The sequence below is a fragment of the Salvelinus sp. IW2-2015 genome, linkage group LG15, assembly GCF_002910315.2.
Source record: "Salvelinus sp. IW2-2015 linkage group LG15, ASM291031v2, whole genome shotgun sequence".
In the NCBI taxonomy this organism is placed as follows: domain Eukaryota; kingdom Metazoa; phylum Chordata; class Actinopteri; order Salmoniformes; family Salmonidae; genus Salvelinus; species Salvelinus sp. IW2-2015.
In genome coordinates this window covers 11,674,321-11,687,111 of record NC_036855.1, presented here as the reverse complement: position 1 = coordinate 11,687,111, position 12,791 = coordinate 11,674,321, and the positions used below count along the sequence as shown (strand labels likewise).

General features: G+C 48.9%; 1 protein-coding gene across 1 annotated transcript in view; it reads left to right on the top strand.

Moving 5' to 3' along the window:
• LOC111973976 (nuclear receptor ROR-beta-like) overlaps positions 1–12,791 on the top strand; it is a 48,230-nt gene that overhangs the window by 14,712 nt on the left and 20,727 nt on the right. The window contains exons 2-5 of the mRNA XM_070446869.1: positions 9,880–9,965; positions 10,167–10,308; positions 10,849–11,277; positions 12,026–12,264. Of these exons, the coding sequence (XP_070302970.1) occupies positions 9,880–9,965; positions 10,167–10,308; positions 10,849–11,277; positions 12,026–12,264 (896 nt within the window). The remainder of the gene's footprint in view (positions 1–9,879; positions 9,966–10,166; positions 10,309–10,848; positions 11,278–12,025; positions 12,265–12,791) is intronic.

The following is a 12,791-nucleotide window of genomic DNA, read 5'->3' as shown; positions in this document are numbered from 1 at the left end:
AGTCATTGCCTTGTTGAAAAACAAATTATAGACCCACTAAGCACAAATCAGATGGGATGGTGTATCGCTGCAGAATGCTGTGGTAGCCATGCTGGTTAAGTGTGCCTTGAATTCGAAATAAATCACAGAGAGTATCACCAGCAAAGCACCCCCACACCATCACACCTCCTCCTCCATGCTTCACGGTGGGAACACACATGCGGTGATCATCCGTTCACCTACTCTGTGTCTCTCAAAGACACGGCGGTTGGAACCAAAAATCTCCAATTTGGACTCATCAGACCAATGGACAGATTTCCACCGGTCTAATGTCCATTGCTCATGTTTCTTGGCCCAAGCATTGGTGTCCTTTAGTAGTGGTTTCTTTGCAGAAATTCGACCATGAAGGCTGTTTCATGCAGTCTCCTCTGAATAGTTGATGTTGAAATGTGTCTGTTACTTGAGCTCTGTGAAGCATTTATTTGGGCTGCAATTTCTGAGGCTGGTAACTCTAAAGAACTTATCCTCTGCAGCAGAGGTAACTCTTGGTCTTCCTTTCATGTGGTGGTCCTCATGAGAGCCAGTTTCATCATAGCGCTTGATGGTTTTTAAGTCTTCACTATTATTCTACAAAGTAGAAAATAGTCAAAATAAAGAAAAACCCTGGAATGAGTAGGTGTGTCCAAACCTTTGACTGGTACTGTATGTATATATATATAGTATTATAATTTGTATTTTTTTTGGGGGGGGGGGGGCCCGCCGACCACTCAGTTTGGGAACCACTGACTTTATAGTGTTGCCATAGCATTTCTAAATCCTATGTATTACCTACCGCTGTGTTTGAGTGTACAGTACATTTCTGCTCATCAGGATGTGATTTGTACCCTGTGCATACATATGTACACTTTTGTGTATGTATCTGAGTGCGCATGTGAGTGTGTATCGATGCGTTGGACGTCAGCCAGTGGCCCCCTTCTGTTCCCTCTCTGACGTGTCCAATCAGAACACAGAGCTGGATTCCATGAGCCCAATGCAGCTGATCCCAGACCTGCCGCCCCATGAGCAATTACCCAGAGTTCACTGCAGCCTCGCGGAAAACTGGATGAGCCTGTTCCCTCTGACATATGAGGGAGGGGAGGGGGACGGGGAGCAATAATTAACATCCATGATGCATCATGGCTACTGTTCAACATGGCTACTGGACAAAGACATGTTTGCCCCACAACACACAGGCAGGCATCAGGGGAGGGGAGGGGAGGGGAGAAGGGATGGGCCCCTGCCTACCCTGCATTATTACCCAGAGTCTGGACGGACCCCATGGAGACAGTGCCAACCATACAATCAGGTCTGAGTAATTACCCATAATACCCGGCTGCTGCCACGATGCCAGAGCCGTCCAAGTGAGTCAATGTAGGCATTGGTGACCCTAGTGAAAACACAGGTGTGAGGGTCAGGCTGTGTGTGTGTGGTGTGCATGTGTGTGTGAGCAGCAACACAAGTAACAACATAACCCCTGTTGCTGCTATTCCATGGCAACAGCATGCTGAACACAGTATAGCCCTGGGTGTGTTTTTGTAACTAGCCCCCTTTAGCTAATGGATGAAACATGCATGTCCAGTCTGCCCCTTCTGTTCACACTTACATAACAAATAGCCCTTACGGCTGTTGAAATACAGCAACACCTAGTGGTAACAAACATCACCACACAGTTTGAGAGGTGCTCAAGGTAAGGACGACTGCTGGTTGAACATTGCGCTTAGTATTGATGTTGTCTTGCTGCTTTGTGCCCATATCCCTTTGTGTGTGTGTGTGCGTGTGTTTGTTCACTGCAAATTGAGTTATGGTAAGCCAGTGCTCATGTACGGATGCTCCCATCTCCTCTAACGAAGCTAATTAAGGCTCTATTTAGAGAGTTGGGAACCCAGGAGACTGAGTGGAGTTCCTCACTTCATTAAAAATCAATTAACACACTCCACGTGCCAGTTCACTACACATCACTCACTGTACCATCCAGACACCCACAGTCCACCTCACATCACTCACTGTACCATCCAGACACCCACAGTCCACTACACTTCACTCACTGTACCATCCAGACACCCACAGTCCATCTCACATCACTCACTGTACCATCCAGACACCCACAGTCCACTACACATCACTCACTGTACCATCCAGACACCCACAGTCCACTACACATCACTCACTGTACCATCCAGACACCCACAGTCCACTACACATCACTCCCTGTACCATCCAGACACCCACAGTCCACTACAATCACTCACTGTACCATCCAGACACCCCAGTCCACTACACATCACTCACTGTACCATCCAGACACCCACAGTCCACCTCAAATCACTCACTGTACCATCCAGACACCCACAGTCCACCTCACAAAACTCTTTCCGTTAGTGACTGTAACACGTCTGTCTGTCTGGAGTGTGTGTCTGTCTCTCTCTGTATCTCTCTCTCTCTGATTGTGGGGCTGAGCTCATCTTGGCCATGGAATCGCCAGCGCTGCACTACGGCTCTTTACATAACTTCAGGATAAATCAGGACAGCCAGTCAGGCCTACCCTCCCACACAGCAGCCAGTCAGAGGCAGCCACACCAGCAGCTCAGGGCCTAGCCTCACCCACAAGCCAGCAGTCAGAGGGCACCACACACCACACAGCCAGCCAGTCAGGGCCTAGCCCTCACCACACAGCCAGCAAGTCAGAGGGCAGCCACACCCACACAGCCAGCCAGTCAGGGCGCTAGCCCCTCACCCCAGCCAGCAGCAAGTCAGAGGGCAGCCACACCCACACAGCCAGCCAGTCAGGCGCCTAGCCCTCACCCACACAGCCAGCCAGTAGGGGCAGCCACACCAGATCCAGCCAGCAAGTCAGAGGCAGCAACACAACACAGCAGCCATGTCAGAGGGCAGCCACACCCACACAGCCAGCCAGTCAGGGCCTAGCTCACCCACACAGCCAGCAAGTCAGAGGGCAGCCACACCCACACAGCCAGCCAGTTAGAGGGCAGCCACACATCACACAGCCAGCCAGTCAGGGCCTAGCCCTCACCCACACAGCCAGCAAGTCAGAGGGCAGCCACACCCATACAGCCAGCAGTAGAGGGCCAGCCATACCCACACAGCCAGCAAGTCAGAGGGCAGCCACACCACACAGCCAGCCAGTCAGGGCCTAGCCCTCACCCACACAGCCAGCAAGTCAGAGGGCAGCCACACCCACAAGCCAGAACAGTCAGGGCCTAGCCCTCACCACTACAGCCAGCCAGTCAGAGGGCAGCCAGACCCACACACCCAGCCAGTCAGAGGGCAGCCATACCCACACAGCCACGCAGTCAGGGCCTAGCCTCACCCACACAGCCAGCCAGTCAGGGCCTAGCCTCACCCACAGCAGCCAGCCGTCAGAGGGAGCCAGACCCACACACCCAGCCAGTCAGAGGCAGCCATACCCACACAGCCAGCCAGTCAGGGCCTAGCCCTCACCCACACAGCCGCAGTCAGGGCTAGCCCATCACCCACACAGCCCCAGTCAGAGGGCAGCCAGACCCACACAGCCAGCCAGTCAGAGGGAGCCCACACCATACAGCCAGCCAGTAAGAGGGCAGCCACACACCCACACGCCAGCCAGCCAGTCAGGGCCTAGCCCTCACCCACACAGCCACGCCAGTCAGGGCCTAGCCCTCACCCACACAGCCAGCCAGTCAGGGCCTAGCCCTCACCCACACAGCCAGCAAGTCAGAGGGCAGCCACACCCACACAGCCAGCAAGTCAGAGGGCAGCCACACCCACACAGCCAGCAAGTCAGAGGGCAGCCACACCCACACAGCCAGCCAGTCAGGGCCTAGCCCTCACCCACACAGCCAGCAAGTCAGAGGCAGCCACACCCACACAGCCAGCCAGTTAGAGGGCAGCCACACCCATACAGCCAGCCAGTAAGAGGGCAGCCATACCCACACAGCCAGCAAGTCAGAGGGCAGCCACACCCACACAGCCAGCCACGGTCAGGGCTCAGCCACCCTCACCCACACAGCCAGCCAGTCAGAGGGCAGCAGACCCACCACAGCCAGCCAGTCAGAGGGCAGCCATACCCACACAGCCAGCCAGTCAGGGCCTAGCCCTCACCCACACAGCCAGCCAGTCAGGGCCTAGCCCTCACCCACACAGCCAGCCAGTCAGAGGGCAGCCAGACCCACACAGCCACCAGTCAGAGGGCAGCCATACCCACAAGCCAGCCAGTCAGGGCCTAGCCCTCACCACACAGCCAGCCAGTCAGAGGGCAGCCCACCCAACACAGCCAGCCAGTCAGGGCCTAAGCCCTCACCCACACAGCCAGCCATCAGCAGGGCAGCCACACCCACCAGCAGCAGAGTCAGAGGGCAGCCACACCCATACAGCCAGCCAGTAAGAAGGCGCGCCAAACACCACACAGCCAGCCAGTCAGGGCTAGCCCTCACCCATACAAGCCAGCCAGTAAGAGGGAAGCCATAACCACACAGCCAGCCAGTCAGAGGGCAGCCACAGCCACACAGCCAGCCAGTCAGAGGGCAGCCACACCCACACAGCCAGCCAGTAAGAGGGCAGCCACACCCATACAGCCAGCCAGTCAGAGGGCAGCCACACCCACACAGCCAGCCAGTTAAGGGCTTAGGAATCATTAATGTAGTTCTATACACCACACTTCTATCTGCAGCTCTCTATCTGCTATCTATCTGTTCTAAACTTTGCAGAATCCTGAATAATCTCCTGAAGCACAGGTGTTCCATATACAGTTGTAACTGAACTGTATTCACAATGTACCTGTCTGTGTGACTACTATGTAAATAGACAGTTCTAGAGCCACTTGGTGTAAAGTATGACCATAGTGTTGGTACCAACACCAAGTGAGAGGAGGCAGTAAGAAGGATCCTACTTAGAATTTGATAGTAAGCAAGACTATCTCCAGAGTTTGGTGATATCACTTCCTGTAGGCATGTGTGTGACTGCTCAGCGAATCATTGCTCTGACAGCCAGACGACACGAGCGAGTGAGTGGTCGCCTTAGCAACAGCCAAACTGTCATGACTGGCTCCTTATTCCACCTGACAGGCCCGGTGGCTATGCACACACACTTTGAAACACACCCACACATTCTGAAACACACTATCACACCCACTGAATCACACACACACACAATCTGAAACACACGCTCTCTAACACATGCACACACATTCTGAAACACACACAGACACACACACATAACAACACAGACGTCTACACACACACAGACGAACACAGAAACACAAACAAAACAGTCGGATTATAATCTTTGTCGGTCTACACACCCCTCAAGCCGTTATTATAAACTTTAGACTGGTCAGTTGATAAGTCCCTTTTGAACATGTTCATCCTTGAAGTACAAGTACAAGTTGTTCTTAAAGGATCTACAAAGAGACATTCTGGGATGTATAGCCGAATAAGGTTGTACATGGCACTAAATGAGAGTGGTGGAACACACACACATATAAACAAACACACGCACGCACACACACACAAACGCATGCACACAGAGTTTTGTTCTGTGTTTGTTTACTGGTTATATTCGGTCTCTGTTTATTACCTTCATGTTCTGCAGCACAACTGACCTGTTCTCACTATAACTATACCGTTAGACGCCGCTTCCATTGACATCTTCACTGTAGCACTCAGTGTGTGTATGTGTCTGTGTGTGTTTTCCTCCCCAGTCCGGCCCAGTCCATCCCGCTGCGCTGTGCTGCTCTGACCCAGTTTGGCGCTGGCCAGGAACTGGGTCACCTCTAGAACGAATCCAGAGTACTAACTTCATTACACTCACAGTCCCAGTCCACACACAGCAGCTATCAAACATATACATTGAAACTTGAAACTTAACACACGCACGCACACAGAGAGATCATGCTCAATAATTGTTGGTTGTGCTATCTGTTCATTAATGTGCTATCTGTTCATTAATGTGCTATCTGTTCATTAATGTGCTATCTGTTCATTAATGTGCTATCTGTTCATTAATGTGCTATCTGTTCATTAATGTGCTATCTGTTCATTAATGTGCTATCTGTTCATTAATGTGCTATCTGTTCATTAATGTTGAGCCTGAAAGAGATGCTTGTGGTGGTTTTCTATGGGGTGCGGTATGGGCAATTTAGCAGCTAACTTTGTCAAGCTAGTGCTCTAAATTGATAATTCTCATTCACAATGGGTAGACAATACGTAGAGCTTGTAGATCCATTAGAGAAAATAATAGGTAGAAGAGGATATGAATGGGGGTTTGAAGAGGGTCAGTAAGTACAATCTGTCCTGTCTGTTCTGACTGCTAAGGGTTTTCAGGTCTCAAAGACGACCTTCTCGTATCCCTTATCAGTCGTATTTTTCGTATTAACCCCTTCCGTTCTGCTAGCTAACGTTCAATCGCTGGAAAACAAATGGGACGAACTGAAAGCACGTATATCCTACCAACAGGACAAAAAAACAAAAAACGTATGTTTCCCTGAGTCATGGCTGAACGACGACATTAAGAACATACAGCTGGCGGGATATACACTCTATCGGCAGGACAGAACAGCAGCCTCTGGTAAGACACGGGTCGGGGGCCTATGCATATTTGTACACAACAGCTGGTGCACGATATCTAAGGAAGTCTCAGGGTTTTGCTCGCCTGAGGTAGAGTATCTCATGATAAGCTGTAGACCACATTATCTACCTAGAGAGTTTTCATCTGTATTTTTCGTAGCTGTTTACATACCACCACAGGCCGTGGCTGGCACTAAAACCACACTCAATTAGCTGTATTCCGCCATAAGCAAACAGGAAAACATTCATCCAGAGGTGGCGCTCCTAGTGGTCGGGGACTTTAATGCAGGGAAACTTAAATCAGTTTTACCTAATTTCTATCAGCATGTTAAATGTGCAACCAGAGGGAAAAAATTCTAGACTACCTTTACTCCACACACAGAGACGCATACAAAGCTCTCCCTCGCCCTCCATTTGGCAAATCTGACCATAACTCTATCCTTCTGATTCCTGCTTACAAGCTAAAATTAAAGCAGGAAACACCAGTGACTCGGTCTATAAAAAAAGTTGTCAGATAAAGCAGATGCTAAACTACAGAACTGTTTTGCTAGCACAGACTGGAAATGGTTCCGGGATTCTTCCGATGGCATTGACTACAACGCTCGTCGGATGTGGTAGGGCTTGCAAACTATTGCAGACTACAAAGGGAAGCACAGTGGAGCAGGTTGAGAGCTTCAAGTTCCTTGGTGTCCACATCACCCTCAAACTAACATGGTCCAAGCACACCAAGACAGTCGTGAAGAGGGCACGACAAAACCTATTCCCCACAGGAGACTGAAAAGATTTGTCATGGGTCCTCAGATCCTCAAAAGGTTTTACAACTGCACCATCGAGAACGTCCTGACGGGGTTGCGTCACTGCCTGGTATGACAACTGCTCCGCATCCGACTGCAAGGCACTACAGAGGGTAGTGCGTGTGGCCCAGTACATCACCGGGGCCAAGCTTCCTGCCATCCAGGACCTCTATACCAGGCGGTGTCAGAGGAAGGCCCTAAAAATTGTCAAAGACTCCAGCCACCCTAGTCATAGACTGTTCTCTCTGCTCCCGCACGGCAAGTGGTCCTGGAGCGCCAAGTCTAGGTCCAAGAGGCTTCTAAACAGCTTCTACCCCCAAGCCATAAGACTCCTGAACAGCTAATCAAATGGCTACCCAGACTATTTCCATTGACCCCCCCCACGCTGCTGCTACTCTCTGTTATTATCTATGCATAGCCACTTTAATAACTCTACCTACATGTACATAATTACCTCAATTACCTCAACACCAGTGCCCCCTGCACATTGACACATTGACTCTGTACCGGTACCCCCTGTATATAGCCCCGCTATTGTTATTCACTGCTGCTCTTTAATGATTTGTTATTCTTATCTCTTACCTTTTAGGGATTTTCTTATTACTGCATTGTTGGTTAAGGGCTTGTAAGTAAGCATTTCACTGTAAGGTATTCGGCGCATGTGACAAATAAAATTTGATTTAAACTAGGACATTCTTATCTTTAATCTTTACATTTCTGTCTGTCTTGCTCATTATGAGTCAGTCAGTACGTCCGTCCGTCTGTCTAGTATAGTGTCCTGGGTCGGGTCAGGATCAAACTGACCTTAAGTCAGCACATGGTCTGGGGCTCAGGGGTCACAGAGGTCATGGTCATTAAGCCCCCCAGTTAGACCCTCTCTGACTCAGGCTTTGAGGGGTGAGTGGGACGTCCCTTCCTGGGTAAAGAGGTACAAGACAGCCCCATACAGCTTAGACAGCAGACGCAACTCCCGAGTAGTCATCATCTTCCTTCGCTAATCCCATTATGACACTGCATACACAGATCACATACAAACCACATACACACACACTTCATAAACACTGCTGATCAGACCAATTAAGTCCTAGCCGTAAACCAATCAGACACATAAGACATACCTATGGACACATTCATTAGCACACACATTGAAACACCTGTCATCCTATTGCAGCTGCAACACAGAACGGTGTGTGTACATCTATTTATGCGTGTTTGTCTCCACCGAAAATGAAAACGGATGTCGTAGGTAAGACATACTTTTGGACATTGCCTTTTACCCTAAATTACTACATTAATATCAGAAGCTTAGGTTAGAGCGTTAGAAGATTAACCCTTACAGTCATTTCTCTGTGTACTTTGCAGCTTTTCTGTTATTGCTCTACAGCTCAGGAATGGATCCTTGGTCGTGTTCATAGGGCACATGTAAAACAAAAACGTATGTTCCTTATTGGACAAATCCAGGTAGTCCCGCACTTTTTCAGTCTGTTTGGTTCCTTATGAACATAACTCCGTTTTCGGTCCCTTTTTTTGTTGTTGGGGGGACTATACTCAGGGTCACCAAAGTTATGTGTCATTTCTGTTTTATATGTTTCTGGCAAAATCTGAAGAATTGATTATTGTAGATTTGTGGAATATTACTATTTCACAAACCGAAAATAGGATGATTTTTTTGTGTCTGTTTGTAGCTATTTTACCTGATTTCTGGGAGAATAGTGCAGTTGCAGGTGCAGAGAGGTTATTAGGGTCCTACTGCTTTGGATTAGCCAGCCAGTGTGCAGCGCAGGGAAACAGCGTGTGAGGAAGGAAATAATGTAGGATTAGATTGCGTGTCTAATCTCCTTATAGTGAGTGTGCATTCTCAGCAGATATGTGCCATCGATCTCTCTCTCTATATATCTATAATTTCTCTCTAGCTATCTCTCTATCTGTCACTATCCTTCTCCATCTCAAACTACGTGGCCACACTGGTTACTGTGGTCCCAGGACGCTCCTGAAGGTTTCTGTGTGTGCCGATTTCAGACCTACAGTACACAGTTCAGTCCTATAGTACACTACATGTACACTACGAGTGAGTGAGTGAGTGAGTGAGTGAGTGAGTGAGTGAGTGAGTGAGTGAGTGAGTGAATAAAAGAAGATACTTTGGTGATGTAACCCCACTACAATCCAGGGACCAGATCTAAGGACCCCTGCTCATCCTCATGACAAAATGTCTGTCCCCAGACATTACCACACCATAAAACACTGCTAAAATGAACAGGATGTCACAGAGTCCTGTTGACTGGAGAGGTTCCTTCTGATTGGGAGCACTGTTCCCTCTCACTGGGTCGTGTGATAGAAACACACACACAGACAACCACGCACACACCCTAATGAGCCCCCTGACAGTCGGGGGAACGTTGAGTGGCCATTAATACTGGTACAGTACAGGCAAGTGTGTGTGACACAATGAAACGGTTATGTAACCCAGGTGTGTGTGTGCTTTCCCCCTCCCATCTCTCTGTCCACAGCCCAAATCGAAGTTATACCGTGCAAAATCTGTGGAGACAAGTCATCAGGAATCCACTATGGAGTCATCACGTGTGAGGGCTGCAAAGTGAGTTCTCCACACAGCTCTGTTGTTCCCTCTGTCTGACTCTATCCCCATCATTCTCCTGTCATTTCTGTTTCATATCTTAATTTTTATTCCAGTGTCTGCGTTCTACTCTCCGTCAACTCTTTTCTATTCTTTTCTTTTCCTTATTTTCCAAATCCTAGACTGACCGTTAACTGACTGCTGTTTGTGGTTGTCCTGTAGGGGTTCTTCAGACGTAGTCAGCAGAACAACGCTGCATACTCCTGCCCTCGCCAGAGGAACTGTCTGATCGACAGGACAAACCGAAACCGCTGCCAGCACTGCCGCTTACAGAAGTGTCTTGCACTCGGAATGTCCAGAGATGGTGAGACCGCTTCGACACACACACACGAACGTACACACAAATACATACACAAACACAAGTGTAGACACTTGCTTACTTAAAGGGATAGTTTGTGATTTTGACAATGAAGCCCTTCATCTATTTCCCTAGAGTCAGCTGAACTCATGGATATAATTTTTGTCTCTGCGTCCAATATGAAGGAAGTTAGAGGTAGTTTCGCGAGCCAATGCTAACTAGCTTAGCGCAAAAACTGAAAGTCTTTGGTTACAGCTAGCATGCTAGCTGTATCTGGACTTCCGGTCTTTGCACTAAGATAGCGCTAACGCATTGGCTTGCGAAACTACCTCAAACTTCCTTCATACTGGGCGCAGAAACAGAAATGGTATCCACAAGTTTCTGACTCTATGGAAGTAGATAAAAGGTCGTCATTGACAAAATCCCGAACTATCCCTTTAAGATTATCAAATACTATTGTAATCTCTGGAATGTAAAAGCACAGGTGAAGCTGAGAGAGAAACCAAACACAATGTGACTAATAAAGATCCCTCCCTCTGTGCGTAGCGGTGAAGTTTGGTCGCATGTCAAAGAAGCAGCGAGACAGCCTGTACGCTGAGGTGCAGAAGCACCAGCAGCGGATCCTGAATGAGCGGCAGCAGCAGACTGGTGAGGCCGAGGCCCTGGCGCGCGTCTACTCCTCCAGCCTGACCAACGGCCTCAACACCCTCAACCACGAGATCGGAGGCACCTACGCCAACGGCCACGTCATTGAGCTTCCCAAGGGCCAGGTGAACGGTGGTGCCCCCGGCGGCTACTACCACAGTATGGACTCCACCCAGCCCTCCCCGGATCAGTCAGGCCTGGACATGGCGGGCATGAAGCACATAAAACAGGAGCCTGTGTACGACCTGACCCCTGTGACCAACCTGTTCAACTACAGCTCCTACCAGGACAGTCAGCTGGCGCCAAGCAATGTCAGCATGGGAGAGCTAGGTAACTAAGGGTTAGGGTTAAGTTTATTCACAGGTGTTAAATTGGACCATCAGTGCCGCCTTCAAAAACATTAGGTGCATGACATAATGAGGCCCGAGTGTTGTACGCGGCAGGAAGACACCAGGCCTTAGTTGAGGATTTGAACAGGAAGGTGTCATGGCGAGGCTAAGTGTGATAAGCTGTCAGTGTGATAAGCAGTGTGAGGGACCTGAGATCAGACTTTCTCAGGGGGGGGGGTTGGTGCGAGTGAGTGAGCTGACCCTGCATCATATTGAAGCTCAGCCCATCAATGCAAGAAACACCCTGTCAAATTGCAGAGTGAAGCTTGAGTGTTGCCTGCCTTACTAAGGTTGCAATGTCAACTCAGCTGAACACAGTTTTACTAGTGCACTCTCTATTGGAGTTGTCACATACTTGGATGGGGGTACACAATACATTAGCTGATTCTTTTAAAGATCCGTTCTGCTGTTTTCTCCACCCCGTTTCAATTAGCCCCAACAATTATTTTCTACAATTCAGATTCAGATACATAAAAATAAACTTTGTCCCCAGGCTGGTGGACGAGACTACATAGAAAGTTGCATGAGGACTGAAGCCTTCGGAAGTTGAATAAAGTTCGTTTTCATTAAGCGTGTGTACGGTTCATCGGTTTCATGCTCCATAGACAATGAATGGTAAACTACCGTTTTGCTCGAATTGCGATCAAAGTGTGTCTGACTCTGTATCTTCACCCCCTCTCCCTCCATAGATCGTATCGCCCAGAACATTATAAAGTCTCACCTGGAGACCTGTCAGTACACAGCAGATGAGCTCCAGCAGCTGGCCTGGCAGACACACTCCTACGATGACATCAAGATGTACCAGAGCAAAGTGAGTGTGACTAGTGTGTGTACCTCACAGGAGGTTGGTGGCACCTTAATTGAGGGGGATGGGCTCGTGGAAATGACTGGAGCAGAATCAGGAGAATGGTTTCCATGGTTTCCAGGTGTTTGATGCCATTCCATTTGCACCGTTTCCGGCCATTATTATGAGCCATCCTCCCATCAGCAGCCTCATGTGGTGTGTGTGTGTTCCTTGTGACCAGCCGAGTTTACACTGCTCACTAACCTACAGTACAACCTCTGAGCACCTCCCAACTCTATTGTCATCCAATGTCTCTTTTGATCCCTATACCAACTGCCCTCATTCTCTCCCAAACTCTGGTTGTCTATAGAATCTCACCCCCCCCTCTCTTTCTGTCTCTTTTTTCCCCCTCAAGTTCTCTCTTTCTCTGCTCGTTTCTCCTTCTTCTGTTTCTATCGCTCTCTCTCGCTCCTTTTCTCCGCCTGTGTGTGTGTGTGTGAAACAGCACTAGTTCCTTTATATCACCGTGACTTCTCTCATTCCTCTATGTCTAATGGATTATGGGTCATTACAGAAGAACCCTTTGAAATATTATCCATGGAGATTCATTTTACAGCTAGAAACTATAGAACACACAAAGACAATTTGCTGATATTGTACTTTGGATATTC